This window comes from Cheilinus undulatus, linkage group 16 (genome assembly GCF_018320785.1).
Source record: "Cheilinus undulatus linkage group 16, ASM1832078v1, whole genome shotgun sequence".
In the NCBI taxonomy this organism is placed as follows: domain Eukaryota; kingdom Metazoa; phylum Chordata; class Actinopteri; order Labriformes; family Labridae; genus Cheilinus; species Cheilinus undulatus.
In genome coordinates, this window is record NC_054880.1 from 26447863 (window position 1) to 26468479 (window position 20617).

The following is a 20617-nucleotide window of genomic DNA, read 5'->3' on the forward strand; positions in this document are numbered from 1 at the left end:
GCAGGCTAGAAATCGGGGTTATTCCAACAAATATAGATTTTTGGGGTCTCCCAAAGTTTAAAAAGTATAAATATAATGTTCTTTATTGTAGAATATGAACTGGTTTCCTTCACGTTATTTATGGTCTGAAAGTCACTGCATCCAGAGTCGGCCCGAGGCATATGCGACATAAGCGGCTGCTTAGGGCCCCGTTGCAACCAGGGGCGCCCCCCCCCAAGAGTGTGGAAGTGAATGTTCACAAGCAGTTCAGTAGCAAACTATGGTGAGACTAGCCAGGCTGTGAAGGGGAATGAAGTGCTGAGAGTAAAGGTAAGGAATAAACAGAGCCCCACCTCAGATTCAATAGTTTAAGTCAATGTTTTACACTGGGGGATTCGTATAACGCTGTTTTTTTTTAGGCTGTCTCTCAAGTCTGTTCATTAAAACGAATATTTACGTAATGTTCTTGAATGCACCACACAACAGTCAAACCAGAGTCATCTCAGCTGCTCTGAGTCAAACAGCGTCTCAGCACTGGAAAAGTATTACAGGCATGCTAAACATTAACTAGAGTCCCTAGACTCTAGTTAATGTTTAGTCCCTAGACTCCACACACAGTTTAGTCTCTTCTTAGCAGGAAGCTGAGCTGAGTAGGGTCTAATTGTTTAAGTACGGACCGGGAGAAAGGACATAAAAAGGCTCATAGTCATACCCCCATGCGCACAGGCGGCTCCTGCAGACTGCAGGGATACATAAATACGATCACAGGTAAGACACGGATTAATGAATTTTTCCAGGTTACAAAAAACCATGACATCCCAGCAAAGACAGAGGAGTGGAGGACTTCCTGATCTCCCAGAGACAATCACAGTCCAGATCCACAACAGTCCAGCTCACAGCTCAGTTTACTGCATGCATGCCAGTGGGCCCAGAGTCTAGATCTAATAGTCACTAACATTATGTACAGGGATGATCATCAGTGGACTAAATTGACAGGTTTAACTAAAGTTATGTAGATGAAGTCATATGTAATTTCTCACAATATCTACAATGTGGTTTGAAATTAGATCAACAAAAACTCAAGTTCATTTACCTCATTTTTCTCCACTGGGGTTTAGATTAACTGTATATGTACAAATTATCTAGTATTGACTGCATCAGTAACAGTGATCGGTGGTTGGGGGGCCCCAATCAAACTTTGCTTAGGGCCCCAAGTAAGCTTGGGCTGGCCCTGACTGCATCCTTTCATTTTCTTAACCAGCTGTCATTTACGAATACAAGACCTAAATGATTTTTCAGAATTTTGGAGAAATGTTGTAAATGATAAAATAGAAATCTTTCTTATACTAAGCTAGAGGCTCTTCATAAATCAAAAACTAAATGTAGTCCTTTTGTTGCAGTAGTCTAATTCATTTTGCCATATCTGTACATTTACGGTGAACCAGACTTCCTTGAAAGTGAGTCTGCAGGTGATGCAACAGCACGCTTTTACGGAGGAAATCGGGTGAGCAATAATAAGGCAAGTTTGCAAAATTTACCGTTTAATCTTGGAGTAGTACCCTTCAAAATAAAACCATTTTAAAATCTAATCAGATGTGTTTCAGGCTTGCCTTAACACCAAAATCTCCGTAGAACACCCTACCTAACAACGGTTAGCATTTATCAGTAAACAGCTACTTTAATATTTGTAACTGTCACTTGGTGTTTCCATGTTTGATTTTGTCTCAATTTTCACATTTTCTTTCCCTTTTCTTTTTCTCACATGGCCACCGCTGAAATCAGCTTGTCTGGCCAGTACTTCACCAACAATTTACATACATACATAAATACATTTTGTGTGACCCTGTGTTCCTGTGATAAGTAAATCTCGTGATAAGTAAATTGTTTTCTCTGGGTCTTGTTTATCATACTTTTTTGGGATAAAATGCTGGTTTTCACATGATGAGGAAATTTCTGCAGATTTGGAGAAAACAACTGAGAAACTTTTTTCCTGCCACCTGAGATAATGAAATGATAAGAACAAGATCTCAAGAAAACGTAAATTTGAGAAGGAAGCAAAATAAAACAAGCTGTCTGAACTGAAATCCCGTTTTGTATGACGTGTGAATGTTTGACACAAAATAGATAAAAAAGTATGGATGCATGTCCACTTTGGGTTTCCATACTTTCAAAATAAAAGATTAATGTCATAAGATAATCGGAATTTTTTAAATGGGAACTTAAATGAAAGTTTTTAGAAATATTATTTCACCTCTATTTTAACGCTGTTTCATTGTATTCTATCACAGATTTTACCTTTTTTTTGACACTGTTAAACTATGTCTCCATATTTGTGTAGCCAGTACTTTTTTTTTTTTACACATGTAGTCAATTGTAGTAATTCTAAGATGTTCAACTTCTTTACATAATTCTAAACATCGTATAAATTGGTTTTCCTTCAAGAAGACAATTTTGCTACATTGTATGCTTTTAATTTGAAGACACCGTGACGGATTAGCGGTTGTGTATATAGCCTCTGGTACTAGCTAGCTTGACCTGACCAACCGTCGGTCTTAGAGCAGTTGCATCAGTACTGCCGGTCAGCATTGTGACTGACTCAGTTGTAGTTATTATTGCATTGTGATTGCAGGAATCATTTGAAGAACCAGGTAAGTGCCCAATCTTGGACTAAATTTAAAAATCATATATTCATATTTTGAACGGTTGAGCAGAAATAGCTACTTTGACTTGGAGATGGCAGTGAAGTCTCCTTTAAAAACTTCTTGATTTTGCGTTTACCTTTTATTACTTATCATTTTAACCAAATAAACATGAAGGAAACATGACAGTTGAAATGAGGATGCTGTCTTTAACAGTTCGGCTCAGACCTGAGCAACCAAGCCGTGTCTTTTCCAATCAAACCTTAGCAATATATGCAATTCACATGGCGAGTATTTCCTATCGTTTGCCCTACATGGCTGGAGCACCTTAAGCCGGTGGAGGGTGATGAGAGAAAAAGATGATCATCTATGATATTTCATTAAAGTAAGTACAGTTAAATCTATGTCGAATTGATCAACGACAATCTCCATTTTATTTTAAATCCACGACTCTGTTGTTGGTTCGCTTAATTTGAGAGCAGTTCCACAAATGTTAAGTTGATAGAATTTCAAAAGGGGTTCGGCGTAGTGTACGTCTTGACGCTAGCTTAATGAACGGTTTGCACATGGGAAGCGGTTGTAACCACGCATGTCCAAATTAAGGTGACTGATTTATTAAAGGTACAAAGAATATTCACGAGGTGAATTTCTGAACATATAAGTGCAAAACTGAACCAAAAAAATCACAATGGGATAGAAATGTGAGATGAAACTTTTAAAAAATGATCTACTGTTTAAATTACGTATTTACAAGACTAATTGTATTCAAATTCATAATATATAGTATGCTAAAATTCTTCATGCAAAATATTTAGGATTATTTCAGAAATAATTTACCACTACTGTACAAGAAATGTCAAGTTTAATGCTGCATTCACATAAAGTAGGAATTTCTAGTGTCCCAGTTAAAAGTTTCCGTAGTTGGCTTATGTAATAGTAATTTAACTCCATATGTGAGCAGTGCCAAGGGCCCCTTTTTCTTCCCCAGACGCCGGATAGGCTAGGCATAGCTTCAGAGCTTGTAAAGGGTCTTTGTGGTGTTGGGAAATAAATCCTCTACCAACTGTTGTTGGATGGGACAGGGTGTAGAGTCGCTCTTTGTAATGTGTAAAGAATCCTCTTTATTTCACCAGGTGAATTAACTGTGCTGCTATAACCTTCGTTTTCCCTCTGATAACGGCTGCTTTGTTGTCCTAATGTAACTGTAGACATTCTTAATGGGTTTTCTTGTCTTTTTAAACCTCATTCTTAATATTGAATTATTTGGAGTCGAATACGTTTAAAAGAAATTTCCAGTTTCTCTTTTACTAAAGACTCATACTGGTATTTTAAAAGTATACAAACTGTAGGAAGGGGATCCCTACTTCCTAAAATGTTTGATACTTCTTGCTATCATGTATTTTAAGATGTTACAAATCAGGTATTTTGATGATCAATGAAATTCAAAAGTACCAACAGTTCTAATTCATTTCTGTTATATTATTTTACCAGAACTGCTACCAGAATTGAAAGACAGAGAGAATTGTCTATACTGCAAGCAGTGTTAATTTTGGCAGCTATTTTTAATTTTAGTCTTAGTCCTAGTCTTTAGATGAAATGCGTTTTAGTTTTAGTCCCATTTTAGTCATTCATGCCCTTTTTAGTTTTAGTCTAGTTTTAGTCAATGAAAACTCAAAACATTTTAGTCTAGTTTTAGTCCATAAAAAGCCCTCACATTTAAGTCTAATTTTATTCCAAGCATTTATTCTTTGACTATGCACTCTGCCAGACCTTGGGTCCCTGCTTTCTACATCTGAGAGGCAGAATAGCTATAGATCCTTTTTTTTTTTTTAAGATTTATTTTTGGGCTTTTTTGCCTTTATTGATAGAGGAGGACAGTGGATAGACTCGGAAACAGGGATAAGAGAGCTGGGGAGAGACATGCGGGAAAGTGCATGGCTCTAAATATCTGATTTATGTACAAATATGTTTTTGGAGTATAAGGCAACATTTGTTTCTTTGATCATCTGTTAAAATTTCAAGTCTGTTTTAAGGACTTCAATTTGAGGTCTGAGGTACATATATAAACAACAGTTTAAACTATTATTGTATATATATTATATTATTATAATATATAAAATTATTATTGGCTAAAAGGAATTTGTAAATACCAGCATATCGTGATTTTACAGTGCTTAACAGCGGATTTTTGAACCTTTGTCTGTGTGTGTTACAGAAGTATTCTCTTTGATCTGAGGTTAGCATTTGAAAATCACACATAAGACCAAAAACAAACCCACTGAGGCAGTAGTAGAACAGTATGTTCCATTTTCTCAGGAGAATAAAGTTTTTCTTCTCCATAGAGGCTTGTAGCAACTGTTTCTGTTTTAAAAACAAAGACAATCCTGTAAATTTTACATAGCCCTAGTGGTTCTAATTTTCAGAGATCTGTTCTGTAATGTTTTTAAAATCTGTGGATAATGATCCCAGCCTTCAAGGGGGGGAAATGAGCGCTTTAACTGGGAACATTTGCTTGCTGGGATATTTTATGATAGCCGTTATAAGCCATTTGTGGCTTCCAGCTGAAGCAACTGCGTTGTAAATCTAGACATGGAGCACACTTTTTGCACATGTTTGTTGTTTGGATCTATGTAAAAATAGGACTTATTAAAATAAAAGAGAGAGCTGAAAAAACTATTTAGGCTGCCATGTATCAAGTTTAAGAAATCATAATTTTTTTTTTTTTTTTTCAATGAAAAACAAAATGCATCATGTAATTTTTGATATTATTAATCAGTAGAATAACTGAGGTTTTATCTTTTGAGATCAAATGTTATTGGGGCACCTTTGGCCTAGTTCAGTGGTTTTCAAACTTTTTTTGCCCAAGGCACACCAAAAATCAAGCTGAAGTCTCAAGGCACACCATTTTCATGTCCTGGCCAAATAGCCTCTTTTACATGTCCCTACTTCATGCAATGTGAGTGAGTGCCAGCTACTAAATCAGTTTACAGAGTGTCTTTTTGTAGTATCCTGACAACCTGTGAGCAAGTGCAATGCAGTTTTAATCCCAGTCCCCCTGTTCCTATTTTCCTCTCTGTCGCTCTCATTGAGATGGACAAGTAACATGGAAAGAGGTTGCAGAGAAGATGACAAGGAACCAGGAGTGTCCTACCCGGAGAAATTTTGATTTTTTTTCTACTTCTGTCACTCCAAAAGCTTGTTAGCTGGTTTTACAAGGTGGAGATTGTGATTCATGGATATTGGATGGATATGAAATTCTATGGTCTGACTTGTGCTAACATGGAGACAAAACTATGTGGCTCACAGCCATTAAAGACTAGATAATACAAGGCACCACACCTTCAATTCTCCACTTTTTAAGCAAAAGATGTCACATATTACATGTGGAGACAGTTAATACACAGGGCAGAGGATTGCATATTTAACAGATAATAGAAGGACAGTGAGCATGCAGTGCTGCATATGTGGAGGCGGTTGTCGTTGAAGTGGATAGCCCAATTTCAAATCAGGCTGTCATTCTCCACTCTCTCTCTCTTCAGTTTCCAACTCTGTCCACTGTCCTACATAAAAGCCCTAATATAAAGCTTTTAAAGGTGGTATCAAACAATATCAATGTATTGAGAGCCTTATTTAAAACTGCATAATAACTAATATGTCTCCTGGTATGTCTTTATCTCCGGTTTTCATCCCTTCATTCCCTCAGCAGTAAAATGTGTGGGATCTGGGCTTTATTCGGCAGTGATGAGTGCCTGTCGGTTCAGTGCACCAGTGCCATGAAGATTGCTCACCGGGGCCCCGATGCCTTCCGCTTCGAGAACGTCAACGGCTTCACCAACTGCTGCTTTGGCTTCCACCGACTGGCCATTGTGGACCAGCTGTACGGCATGCAGCCCTTACGAATCAAGAAGTTCCCATTCTTGTGGCTCTGCTACAATGGAGAGATCTACAACCATCAGACAGTAAGGGCTCAAACCTCTTCCAATTTTTTATTTTTAATTATGCTTTTCTCAACAATAATAAAACAGTGATTGCTGCACTTATTCAACAACCAAAAACACAAAAAAATGCTATTTGTAGCATCTTAAATGTGAGGCTGTGTGTCTTTTTCTCTGACTTTAAATGAAGAATGTTTTGATTTTTAGACTGTAAACTTTGCAAAAGAAGTTGTTAAATGACATCAGCTTGGCACTGCAAAACACTGATTAGTGATTAATCAGGCTTTGGTTGCAGCCCTAGAGACACATTTTAGTTCTATCCAGTCTGTGTTTAGACTTCATGCACTGTAATCTCCAAATAGCCCAAAGATAAAACCTGTGCTGCAAACATCTGCTACAGATCTCACAGTGTGGAAACCACATACAGATGGGCCCCTGCCTCATACACATACCCATTACAAAGCAGCTGTACTTGTGACACCGTTCAATCATACACTTCAAAAACCCTAAAACACCAAAGAACTGCTACAGTTTAAGTCAAAATACAGCTCTTTCTTGACTGATGACTGAAAACTGATGAACTGGGCCTTAAAGCATAATCAGGCAAAACTAATGCATTTTTTAATGTTTCTGCATGATTTTATCTAAATTCAGGAATCTGATAGTGGTTAATTTCCTTTAATTTTTTGAGCTGCTTCACTGCCTTAAAGAACAGAACACTCCCCTCACAAGACTTGTACCTTTTCAAATTGTGCTTCTTTTAAATGAAAATGAGGTTTAAACGTAGAGTTTAGGACTCCTAAAATAATGTATTTTCATTGTTGTCTTCTACCAGCTGAAAGAGCAGTTTGAGTTTGATCACCAGACCAAAGTGGACGGTGAGATTCTGCTCCATCTGTATGACCGCTTTGGCATCCAGAAGATGGCTACTCTCCTGGATGGAGTCTTTGCTTTCATTCTTCTGGACACTGCCAACAGAAAAGTCTTTCTAGGCAGAGACACATACGGCGTCCGACCTTTGTTCAAACTCCTCACAGACGACGGATTCCTTGCCATCTGCTCTGAGGCCAAAGGTAACATCCATATTGTACCTGCTTAGATATAATCTTTAATACTCTTGTGATAAATGTTTTACAGCTTTCTATCACTGCTTCACTTGTCTTTAATTCTGTTGAAAGGCCTCATAGACATAACTCATGCTATGGCCACCCCTGCCAACATTGACCCGTTCCTCCCCGGGCACTTCGAGGTCTTCGATCTGAAGCAGAACGGCAAAGTTCAGTCAATTCAAATGGATCAGTTTCACTGCTGCACAAAGGAGCCCGCTCATGCAATCTATGACACGGTGGAGAGACTGTCTACAAGTATGAACTGGGTTTAATTTATCCATTTGGTCAGCATCTGTGTATGACTTTTCATGAAAGCTCAATGATATCCCTGCAGGTTTTGATGAGGAAACGGTAAAAAGCAACATCAGAATGCTGTTTGAGAATGCAGTGCGGAAACGTCTCATGGCTCACAGGAGGATAGGATGTCTCCTCTCAGGTAATCTGAAATACAGCTATCTCTTTTCTTAAGCCTGGCCTGCACCAGAAGATTTACTAGAAATCTTTTTGGTGTAGGCCAGGATCTTCAGATTAGATCAGGCCTACAACTTCCAGCCTGACCTGAGCCCATGCACTACCTTTCTGAGCTGGTCCCGCCCCACAAAGCTGGATTTAAAACCAACATTTTTAAAAATAAGTTGTCTGCTATACTAAAATATGTCAATGTCAGAATTCTGTTCAGATTAGATTTTCATCAAGCATGTACTACAGGCATGATCTAGTTAATGTTTATGGTAATCAAAGCGGTGAGGATGATAAGCAGATGCACAGACTTCACTGTGAACTGATTTGAGCTATTTCTAAGCCTTTTCTCAGGATGTAGGGAGTACGTCTTCAGACAAATCAAACAGGTGCAGGCAGGCTTCATATAGCTAAACAAAAACAGGGCAGGTAAAAAGGTTTTTTCAGGAGCAAGTTCTAGCTGTACAGGTGTGGCACACAGTGTGTGCTCTTGAGTAATCAGCAGGGAGTCAAAGGGGAATGCTGCTGGGCTGATGAGAGAGTAAACGAAAACAAGCTTTGATCAAAGGAAAACGGCGGTTTATGTTGGGCCTGAGGAAAACTGGATTAGGAAATCAAGTGATTGGGACAGAAGACACAGGACGTCTGGTGAACAGCAAAAGAATATAATTACAAGTTTAAGTAGGGGAAATCATAAGATAGACTTTGAGTTGGGCGGAGCTCACAAGTAAAATGGCTATAACTCGAACAGTTTGTCCAAACATCATTTATCTTGGAGCATAGATTCAAGACATTACTGTGAATTAGTTCATCAAATCATTTTGATCCTGACCTAAAGATGGATTCAAAAATGTTCGACCCATTCACCAAAATTTGTGTGTTTAGAAATGTATCTTCTTTTTTATATGGCCTGTGGGAGTGACTCCACTGGTTTGAGACTATAGCTTTATTTTAATGATAGACCTTTAAGAAAGAAGGCCCATGTCTTCATCGGTTTATGCTTCACTAAACATTTTCCTCATGAGTTTGTGGTTTCACTTTTTAGTTTTTTAGGGTGCTTTCTCACTAGGGGCCCGGTCCGGGATCCGAGTGCACCTGAGCCCAAAGTCCAGTTTGTTTTGATAGTGTGAATATAAAGGAACCACACCCGGGCCCACTTGGGGAGGTGGTCTCGGGCGCGATTCAAGTGGACTCTGGCTCGGTTTGGATGAGATGTGAATGCAACTGCGCTAGGGTACGGGACAGAGTGACGTGTCAGCTTTATGACGTCATCGTAAAAGCTAAACTTCTTTCCACTGCGCTGCAGTTTGTTCACATTTTTCCTTAATAAAGGGCGGAAATCATCAGAATCCAGTCAATAAATGGTCTGTTGTGACACACCTTACAGATGAACACAAATTGGAGTCAGTGAGATGAGATGCAAAGGCAATAAAAGTCTCCTGTCAACTCAAAAAATGCTGTATCTGTGCAGCGCCCATTTAATCCTCTGAGCTGTAGCAGATGTGCAGATACGAAGAGAAAAGTTGCTGGCATCTTAAAAAGTGATTTTAAATCATCCATCGCTGCAGGATAGACTTTTTGCTGGGTCAAAACAAAAACAATCTTCGCTCAGGTCATGACCCCATTGGTTGCCATGGTAGCTTCTTCTTCTTTCTCCTCCTTTGGGTGGTTGTAAATCAGCTACGTGCATACCATCACCTGCTGTTTCAGACCGAGTAAAGTAAAGTAAAGTAAAGTGGGCCCGGGCACCGTTCGATGTTGCTAGTGTGAAAGCAACCTGGTAAGGGGAAGGGGAGGAATCACACTGTGGCATGGTTCAAAATAACTGGGCCTAATGTGAAAGCACCCTTAAACACTGCATGATATCAATTTGGTTAATCTTTTTAATATATCATTTGTCAATGATTTTCCCCCAGGTGGTCTGGACTCCAGTTTGGTTGCTGCTACTCTGGTGAAGCTGGCCAAGGAGGAGAAGCTGTCCTACCCCATTCAGACATTTTCAATTGGCTCAGACAACAGTCCAGACATCATTGCTGCTCGCAAGGTAAATATTTTTGTTTTTTCCTCCCCTAGTTGAGATTTTTAAGTTTTTTTTAACCATTCAGAGAGCAGAACATTTGCTATATCCTGCTTATTTCTTTGTTCAGTTTTTAACAGACCAGTGTTTGTCTTGTGTTCCTAGTCAGTTCATTTACATAGTTAGGAAATGCTGAATTATTGTGTTAGTTGGGTGAAAAATGGACTTTTAAAATGCATGTTAACATCTTAATCCAGCTGAAATGCTCCTAAATTGAGCATTTCAAAGTTTGACCCAAGGCTCGTTTATGCTCTGCATTTGAAATACGTACAGATACAGACAGGGCTTTTGTGTATACTCTGCATTCATTTAGTCTATTTCTGCCCATATTCTGAAACCTTCTGACAAACACTGCAGTACCACCTGTAATAGTGGGAGCAGTGTTGAGCAATGTAGCCAACAGTTCAAGCCAAAGTGGCAATGCACAACAAAGAAGAATAATTTGAAAATGTTGGAATTTTACTGGAACTTTCTGCAGAAACATTGCTGTATATGTGATGTTAGCTCACATGGACACAGAGACAGACAACTACAACAGAATAGAGGACAGACAGAGCAGCAACCAAGGAGCAGTGGAGGTATATGCAAGACAGGGACCTCTAGTGGATTTATCTTAATGTCCAACCCAATGTAATCGTCACGTTTGGGTGTGTGGGCAGTGACAGTTATACTGTTCAAAATACATGAATAATTCTCTGTATATAAAGGGAGCACAAATGAGCCTCAACACACCTAGAAATATGGCTGGAGCTTGCTTGAGGGTCCATGTCCACGACCGGCACTCACAACCTTAGTTTCAGAGCGCTATTGTTGATGTGTCATGAAAGGCAACATCTGCTTTCCTCTGTATTATCCATATTGTCGTTTTTTAATGCTTTATATTTTCTTTGTCAAGGAAATATAACCAAAGAAGCATTAAAGCAATGTAAAGGAATACTGTCCTGACATAGGCAACAGATGTAGACTTGATGAGATCTTCATCCTGGACAACACAAGTCAGATTGCTTTCATTTCCAACATTATCAGAAGTCTGGCCCCTTAGCATTGAAAACTCTGGACTACCTTGGCTTTGTATTGACAATGAGCATGCCAAGTGCTAAAAGTGCAGGCTGTGAGTGCAGGCCTTTACTTTTGTATGCAATCGCTTTAACCAGCCCCAACTTGACTTGGCATTCTGTTCTTGCTTCAGTTTCCTTGCCAGGCTTTGACTCAGATGTTGATGAGCATTAATACTAAGCATAGAAGCTGTTGTGTTGTTTTCTGCCTTTACAGCATGCATAGCAATTGTGGTGAAAGTAGTAAACTAGTAGTAAAGTCTAGTGCCTATGAAATGAATTCACCCACTTGGATATTTAACCCTTTTATTCATTTAACAAATCAGTCATGGACATGGCCAATATAATTTGGCTTTTTGGACGAAAAAAAAACTTCCATGTCATTGTGAAAAAAGATTTCTCCAAAAAAATGTGAATGCACATTTGGCTGTAATTACAGCACTGAGTCTTTGTGGATAGGTCTCAGTCAGGCTTGCACATCTGGACACTGCAATTTTCCTCCATTCTACTTTGTATAACTGCTCAAGCTCTGTCAGTTTGCTCGATTATTGGGCGTGAACAGCCCTTTTGAAGATGAGTCACAGATGATCTATTGTGAAGCCATTCTTTTGTTGATTTAGATATGTGCTTTGGGTCATTGTCGTGCTGAAAGATGAAGTTCCTCTTCATCTTCAGCTTTCTAACAGAAGGCCGAAGGTTTTGTGCCAACACTGACTGGTATTTGGAACTGTTCATAATTCCCTCCACCCTGACTAAGGCCCCAGTTCCAGCTGAAGAAAAACAGCCCCAAAGCATGATGCTGCCACCACCATGCTTCACTGTAGGTATGGTGTTCTTTTGGTGATAAGCAGTGTTGTTTTTGCGCCAAATATACCTTTTGGAATTATGTCCAAAAATTTCAACCTTGGTTTCGTCAGACCATAACACATTTTCCCACATGCGTTTGGGAGATTTCAGATGTCTTTTTGCAAAATTAAGCCGGGCTTGGATGTTTTTCTTCGAAGATAAGGCTTCCGTCCTGCCACCCTACCCCATTGCCCAGACATATGAAGAAGACGGGAGATTGTTGTCACATGCACTACACAGCCAGTGCTTCCCAGAAATTCCTGCAGCTCCTTCAGTGTTGCTGTCGGCCTCTTGGCAGCCTCCCTGACTAGTTTTCTTCTCGTCTTATCATCAATTTTGGACGGATGTCCTGTTCTTGGTACTGTCACTGTTGTGCAAAAAATTGTGGTTGTATACTGGGACAAGTACAGTAGTCAAGTTATATTGCCTGATTGAGTTTTAACTGTAGCTCATCTGCACGCAAACGCACTGAATGTGCTGCTTTTTGGTCGTCAGGTTGCAGCTCATATTGGCAGCCAACACCACGAGGTGAACTTCACAGCAGAGGAAGGTATTCAGGCTGTGGAAGAGGTCATCTTTCACCTGGAGACCTACGACATCACCACCATACGTGCCTCTGTCGGTGAGTGACACTTGGCAGAAAAAAATAGTAAAAAAGAAAAAAAAAAAAAATCCAGGGCTTCATACATAGGTGGTAAAAGTTGCCATCAGAACAGCTAATTATTAAAAAGAATAATACTTGAAATAAAATCTGATGTGTAAAGTATTAGATGTTTTAAATAGGCAGGACTTGTCAAATGAATCGTTTTAAAGATTGTCTGGAGCCAATGGAAGTGTCTTCTTGCTTTGAGAGGTAACCAGTCAAGAGTTTCATACAGGGTACAGTGATGGGTTTGATAAGGGCATCTTAAAATGAATCTACAGAGGCTGTGGTATATAACATTGAGTGGCTGCAGGTGGGATTCGGTGGTGTTCTGATATACAGTGTCAGCATAGTCTAGTATTGGTTGTAGTAGTTGTGTTACAATTTTTTTCCTCATTTGCAGAGTGAAAAAATGGACTAGATGCATTTTGCTTTGTGCAGATAAAGCTAAGTGGACTACCAAGGCTCATCAGTAAAAACAAAAAATATATATTAAGAAATTAAAAGCTGTCTTTCACAACATTACACGCTGATAAATCCCCTTACAACTTAGTTAACTCAAGTGCATTAGAAGATTCAGCAGGGTTTGAAAAGCAGCTAAAAATCTTTTCTCATTGGCCTCCTGACATTTCTACAGACTGATGTGCTCGCTGATGTGTCTAAATGTGTCTGCTGCATCATTGCATTCCTCTTTCCTTCTGACTGGCTGCTCTGAATCACTAAAATCCAGCCGTGTTAGTTTAGCACCCAGAGGTCAGCAGGGGCAACAAGTGGGACATTTACTGAGCCCTAACCATCACTGCCTCCTTTTTTTTTCTTTTTACAATAGATGAATTTTGAGACTTTCCAGCTCCCTTTCTACACCAGACAAAAGTTCTTTTTAAATTGTTACCAGACCAAAATACCTACAAATTAAAAAAAAAAAAAAAAAAAAAAAAAAAAAAATCAGTAACATTGCAGATATCAGTGATATAAAGTATAAACAATATTAATCCCTGGGGTACTCCACAGGTAACCTTTCTAAACATAAACTTTCTACAGTACCATCAGTACAATCAGTACCATTTCCGAAGCTTTTAAACTAAATCCTGCTCTTGATCCATGTTTGTTAGGTGTCATAGTTTTTTATAGGAGTTGACCCGGGACAAGAAGTGGAAGATTTTAGATTGGCCAAGCCAATCTCAAGACTTAAATCCTATAGAGCATGCATTTTACCTGCTGAAGAAGAGACTGACGGGAGTAACCCCCCCCCCAAAAAAAAACAACAACAACTGAGAGAGGCTGCAGTGAAAGCCTGGAAAAGCATCACAAAAGAAGAATACAAAGGTTTTGTGATTTCAGTGGGTCACTGGCTTGATGCAGTTATTGCAAGCAAAGGATTTGCAACTAAATCTATTTTAAGTCTATCTGTTCCAACAATTTTTGTCACCTAAAAGTTTGGTGTTCCGTTACAAATAATGCTATAAGTTGTGTATCAGATCCACATGTAAAAACCTGGGGAAAAAAAGCCAAATTGTTAATCTCTCATTTTACATTCATCTTTTGATGTCAAACATGAATGTCTTCAGTCTACAGCAAAATAAAGGAATTGGCTTCACTGTTCCATTGTTTCCTGTGCTAGAAATGGTATACCTAGACAACCCTGACAAAGTGTTTGAATCTGTTTGAAAACCCATTGTTCTCAAGTACAAAAAATAAAATAAAACTAGCCATAGATCAGAGCTAAAACTTCAGTCCTTAAAACATTTAAAAATGTAGGAAATGAGACTGACAAAAGAAACAAATTTTTGCTGACAGCAAAAACTACACAAATTTCTTTCAACAGATGTATATTTTCATATCTATCAATAGGATATCTTGCCAGTAATACTGTTCATCCCTAGTTTAAAAGTCTCACATCCATACAACCACATGTTTTCTTTCTATTAGATTTCCTCTTAATGAACTCATCTCCCAAATTTTGTCTTTCTTTCAAAGTATGAACTGTAATGATTTTTTGGACTCGGCATTGTGGTATGATAGAAGTAAGACACCTGAGTTAAATTTCAAGGAGTCGTATTCTGGTTGGAAAATACTGTGTACCATCCCTTTGTTCCTAATGAACCTCTCTCTTCTTTGTTTGCAGGAATGTACCTGGTTTCAAAGTACATCAGGGAGAAGTCAGACAGTGTGGTGATCTTCTCTGGAGAGGGAGCTGACGAGCTGACTCAGGGATATATTTACTTCCACAAGGTGAATTAAGTAGAAACTACTACTAATTTGCTACACATTTCTGTCATAGTTTTTGTGGTTATAAAGGTTTTGATTTTTTTTTTTTTTTTTCAAAAAACTTAAGAATTTGCATTTTTTTTCTCAAACATAAGGAAGATTTACAAAAAGCATTTATTGCAGTGAAAAGCTTCATTGCCCTACTGGATCCTTTACATTGGCATTCAGCTCAGACTTGTTGAAGGTGAGATTGAAATGTTGCAGATGTGATCTACTGGAAGTAAGAACAGTGTAACCTTTAAAGTGCAGAGGCTTCGTTGACATACAGTACAGGTACTCAATATGTTAAATAGAATGGCTGAATGTCAGGGTAAATCTAAGGCATATCCACTGACAGAGCCATGTTCCACCTCCAGGCTCCAACTCCCTCAGCTGCTGCAGAAGACAGTGTTCGGCTGATGAAGGAGCTCTACCTGTTTGATGTCCTCCGAGCTGATCGTACCACTGCTGCACATGGGTAACACCGTCACGCCATTATAAACCATCAAATTCACCACAAAATGCACTGCATAGGCTGGCCACACATTTGACAATTTCAGGTCTGATTTTGGGCCTGGTCTGCAACTAGGCTATTGAAGCTGCCTTCAAATGCAACTTGAAAATCATGTACAGGAGAATCGGCATTCAAGCAGTAAATGTATGAGAACATTGCTTCTAAGCAATAGCAACATGGCCCCCAGAAGATCACGTTCTCCTCCTGACTTTGTAAAATGAAATGGTAACACTACATTACATATTTTTGTTCAAACATTGCACAGAGGAACAAGTTGACAAAGGTGACCACCTGGATTAACATTAAAACACAACATCCTGCATTTGGCTCACAACTGAGTTTCAAGGGGGGATTCAAGGCTTGTTGCAACTGATTATTTGAAACATTCTCAGGAATGAGTTGACTTTTTTTCTGTTGCCTATTGAGGTGGAGCCTCTACAGTCGGGAATCATATGTTATTTAATATATATATTATGAAAACATGTCTCTTTTGTTATTTTCAAATATTTTCATTGAAGAAAGAGCATTTTTATCCCAATATAAGAGGATAAATAAGTAAAAAATCTTGAGAAAACAACGAAAATTCAGTCATAGAATGGATATGGATGCATGTCAATTGGCTAGGATTTTAAAAAACATATTTTTCCTAGTAATTCATAAAGAGCTCCTCTTGCTTGAAAGCTCATTGTGCCAAGACTATAATTTAGTTTTGCTGCAAGTCAGTAGTAGAGAAAATTTCCAACATTTAAAGAATAAAAAATGGTTTTGTTGGGTCAAATTTGAAGAGTGAAGAAAATATCAGAAACTCTCTACATTCAAATCAAGACCTCATCCACTCTGATGTTAAACTTTCTTCCCAGTGGTCTTATTTCAGTAAAATGGTCTTAAATTTAAACAAAATGTGAACTGTGAATTCAGGATCAGAGCAGAATGTATCAAAATGTTATTCTAGGTTTTTAAAATCTCATCTTTTGTGATCCTTATTTAGTAAAGAATCTTTCCATGACTTTTCTTATGTCACTCCCCAAAATATAGGTTGTCATGCCCATTAATGTTTTCTAGTTTTCCTTTCACATACATCTGCCTAGCTGGAGATTTTCCTTGTTATATAGAATCTCAGGATGAAGGGAATAAAAATGCAATTAAGAAAAGCAAGCAGAGTTGGTTTGCATTTGAAGATTCACCTACAAAACCCCTACTTTGAAGGAGAGTCTTTGCATTGTTCTGTGAAGACTCATATGTCTTTGTTGCCCTCAAGTGGTCCGGAAGGGAACTCACAGGCCTGAACAATGAACCAAAAGTCCCAATCCCTGGAGCTTGCTTTCTTCATTGTTAAGTCTGCTGGTACCAGAGCAGAGGTTCCAGCTGGCTAGCAGCTGCTAGCCGCTCCAAGAGGTTTGCAGGGACAAGGCCCTGAATATACAGAAGAGACAGAAGGTTAAGAAGTCTTACCTTTTAGATGTCTCTTTGACTGAGACACATCTGTATACTTGATAAAATGTACACAATCTTGTGAGCACGTGGAATTTTTTGACTATATGAATCAGGTTTTTTGTTATGTTCAAGAGTAGCTAAAATATTTTATGAAAGCAGGAGGTACTCCATGATTTGGAACCACTGGTCAGCTATGCTTTAGAGCGTTTTGTGTTGGTGTTTTCTCTTACTGGTAGAAAAACAGCAACAGAACGGCAGATTTGTAATGTGTAAAAGACAAATCACATTTAATAAATATCAATTTGACATGTATTTTGATTTTGTTGTTTGACCCATGTCCGGTCTGTTAACATGGAGGAAGCAGAGCTTATGAGCCAGTCAGTAGGGGGAGCTCCAGGTGTTTGGCTTCACTTTTTGTGGAGCTGTCATGTTGTCCATCTTTTTATGTAGTCTTTGGAGAAAACTGATGTGGTGTCGGTCTTCCTCTTACAGTCTGGAACTCAGAGTGCCTTTCCTGGATCACAGACTCACAGCATACTACCTCTCTCTGCCAGACGAAATGAAGACGCCAAAGGTCAGCGGATCAGTATAAACCCCTCTGTATCTCTGTCCACACCTAGTGAGATCTTTGCTGTCTAACAGTGTTATGTTGTGTTTCTGTGCTGGCAGCATGGAGTGGAGAAACACCTTCTGAGGGACTCATTCAAAGGTCTGAACCTGATCCCTGATGAGATCCTGTGGAGGCGTAAAGAGGCGTTCAGTGACGGTATAATGTCCATAAAGAAGTCCTGGTATGTCTGCCTGCAGGAACACCTTGAATCCATGGTAAGTAATCATCAAGGACTGAGATTGTGAGGCATAAGATTCTAGTTTAACTCCAGAATACTTATATTTATGAAATATGATTAAGTAAAGTATAAGATAAATCATCAATATGCACATTTTGATTGTCAGCACACTTGTAGCATAGACAAAGCCGTGTATCCTCTCTCACAGTGTTTACCTCCTCTTTCCTCTCAGGTAAACGACAATCAGATGGAGCGTGCACACAAGACGTTCCCTCACAACCCTCCCTGCTCCAAAGAGGCCTATTATTACCGGCAGGTGTTTGAGAAGCAATTCCCTGGCCGGGCTGACTGGCTGCCTCATTACTGGATGCCCCGCTGGATCAACGCCACTGACCCATCAGCCCGGACCCTGCCCATCTACAAACCCGACAAAGATCAGTGAACAGCAGCTCTGTCTGTATGCTAGGTCATCCAAACACCTCCTACATGTGTCATAATTCGCTTTAATTCAGCTTTAGATTCATCCAAAATTAAAGCAAGTTTGTCTCACTGTGATGGAGTTTGTTGGACTTAAGATTGCCAGACTTGCTTTTAGGGCAGCTCCATGAAAGTAGTTTATTTTTCCCCATGATTCATGATTCCCTTCCAACAAAAACCACACAGAAGTTAAAAGACAAAACTAAGGAATTAAATTAAAAACAAGGAAAACCAAAAAAAGTACTGAAATAATCAAACTCACCTTCAAGCTTTTTGCACAGTCACATTGGTTATGTTTAAATCTAACAAACTCCATCAACATCTGATTCAGTAGTCATGGTAAAGATTAGACTGTGTGGGTACATCTGTTTTTATAGTACTAACCTGATGTCAGGTTTAACACAGAGTTTAACGTTTTAACTTTTACACTAATTAAATTTAACAGTTTCATACTGCTCACCCTGTCTGCTTTAGATACTTAAAAGATTATTCTTTTATTTTTTATGTTTAAATAACCTCAGATACTTCAGAAAGCCATTACCAGAAAGGCTGCTACTTTGACTTTTGCATGAGTTTTTTCTTTGTGCGATAAGTATGAAGGAGTTTTCAGTTCTTCGTGGACTGAGGGGGAGGAGACTCATCAGTGTGAATGTTGTGGATAAACTTCACACAATTTCATCTCGTCTCTGCTGGTTTTCACACGGTGTTCGGTCTTTGGTCGGACTGTCTATGCAAACAGATGTCTGCAGTGAGAATGTGTTACATCATGATAAAGGTAGGGGCATATGAAGAAGAAATTTGTTAAGATTTTGGCTATCAGACCAAAGCAATGGTGTTCCCTTTGTCTCTAGATTCCCAGTCAATTTCCACAATCATCTTGATTTAAGTCATAACAGAAGGTGTAGTACAGCTGCTGAACCATGTGATGGGATGTTTGATTATTACTAAAAAATGACTTACAGTTTAACACAACTCATAATCATTAAATGGGATTCAGGGTATTTTTAAACCAACATCTTTTAGGGTTTAGGTGATATAAATGTAAAAAAAACCCCGAACTGCTCCAGTGAAAGAATTGACTGTACATAAATACAAATAGTGCAGTGTATCATTTTTTCTTTCTGTAACTGAAGGAGTATGATCTACTGAGGTAGGAAATTTGGTAAAAGGTGGTGCCAACTCCAGCCGGTCTGGCCTCTGTGGTTTTCTGTTAGTTGTGAGCCATGAAGCAGCAGCTCCAACGGTCGAGGCTTGTGCAGGTCAGCCCATCATACTGGTCTATCAGTTGCACCGGAATAAGGGACATTGGAAATTTTGGATGGAAAAAAAGAAAAAAAAACAACTCTCTCGCCATTGTGGCTATTAGAGTTTTTACCTCATAATGAATAAAAACAGCATGTAGCTAGCTGTGATGAACTGCTCTGTAATTTTGTATCGTAGTGTTAGGGAGACGAGGTAAATCCCAATCAAGACTGATGATGTCATGGGCTCAGATTTTTGCCTTGCTCAAATAAAACTGAGCCAGGAAAGAGGTAAACAACTTCCCAATGGTCTAAATAAAAAAAATTCAGTCACTTGTAGATCTCAGCGTTTTCACATTTACAGCAACTGTACTCCAACATATCTAGTGTGTAAGACACAAAGTTTGAATTTCTCTTTTCAGGGACTTTAAAATGTACTCAAAAACGTCTAAGTCATGACTCCCTTATTGCTGAATTGTCATTTCAGTGTAACCTGTAACCCATTGAAGAGTATATCACCCTCAAGCATGTTTATGACAAAATGATGGAGAAAAGCTGTTACAGTGATGATACTAGTTTCTGTGCTACACATGGTGCTTTTGGTGTTTGTCCCCTTTTACTGCTCTCACATGTAAAGATTCCTTCAACCAATCAGCTGACTGTACTGAGTCTAGCTCCATGCTTTAGGATCTGATAGGTATGCTTGGTACCACAGCAGAAGGTTCCTATAAATAGGATGGTAGGGTCAGTCTTTTTGGCACATTATTCTAACTTTTTACAGTGGATTGCAAAGATAAACATATAAATTTACAAAGCTGCTGACAACAGAGTAAGATTAATCTGCAGTATTTTTAATTGGAACGATGGTTAACTTGATGAAAGTAAAACATTAGTCTAACAGTACCACTTAAAAGTCATTTAGACCCCAAAATGTATAGAAAAAATGTGCTTAAAAAAAACAGTTATATAGCCATTGCATCCCACGTTCTGTAATTCTACCTCTGGACATTCTCGTCGTGATGATTTTCTTTCCTTTTCTTTTCCTGGTTTTGTACTAGAATAAATAAATCCCTCTCTAACCACTCAAATCTGGTCTTTGTGTGTGCACCATGTAGTACCAGTGTTGTCCACTAGATGGCAGCCATACCTCATCTTTGAAGATGGTCTGAATAGC

At 38.8% G+C, this 20617-nt stretch overlaps 1 protein-coding gene across 3 annotated transcripts; it reads left to right on the forward strand.

Annotated features, from left to right (window-relative positions):
• The first annotated feature begins 608 nt into the window (after window positions 1–608).
• On the forward strand, window positions 609–20520 carry asns (asparagine synthetase). 3 transcript variants are annotated; one of them, XM_041809992.1, is made up of 12 exons: window positions 609–747; window positions 6322–6577; window positions 7389–7626; window positions 7732–7917; window positions 7997–8098; window positions 10038–10165; window positions 12595–12721; window positions 14868–14974; window positions 15367–15467; window positions 17430–17511; window positions 17607–17762; window positions 17958–20520. In XM_041809992.1, the coding sequence occupies exons 2-12, from the start codon at window positions 6329–6331 to the stop codon at window positions 18165–18167; spliced, it is 1686 nt and encodes a 561-aa protein (XP_041665926.1). In that variant the 5' UTR covers window positions 609–747; window positions 6322–6328; the 3' UTR covers window positions 18168–20520. The 3 variants fall into 3 exon arrangements, with proteins under 3 accessions (XP_041665926.1, XP_041665925.1, XP_041665927.1); XM_041809991.1 differs by lacking the exon at window positions 609–747 and adding an exon at window positions 2520–2627; XM_041809993.1 differs by lacking the exon at window positions 609–747 and adding an exon at window positions 2529–2627 and having other exon boundaries at window positions 6325–6577.
• Window positions 20521–20617: the final 97 nt, after the last annotated feature.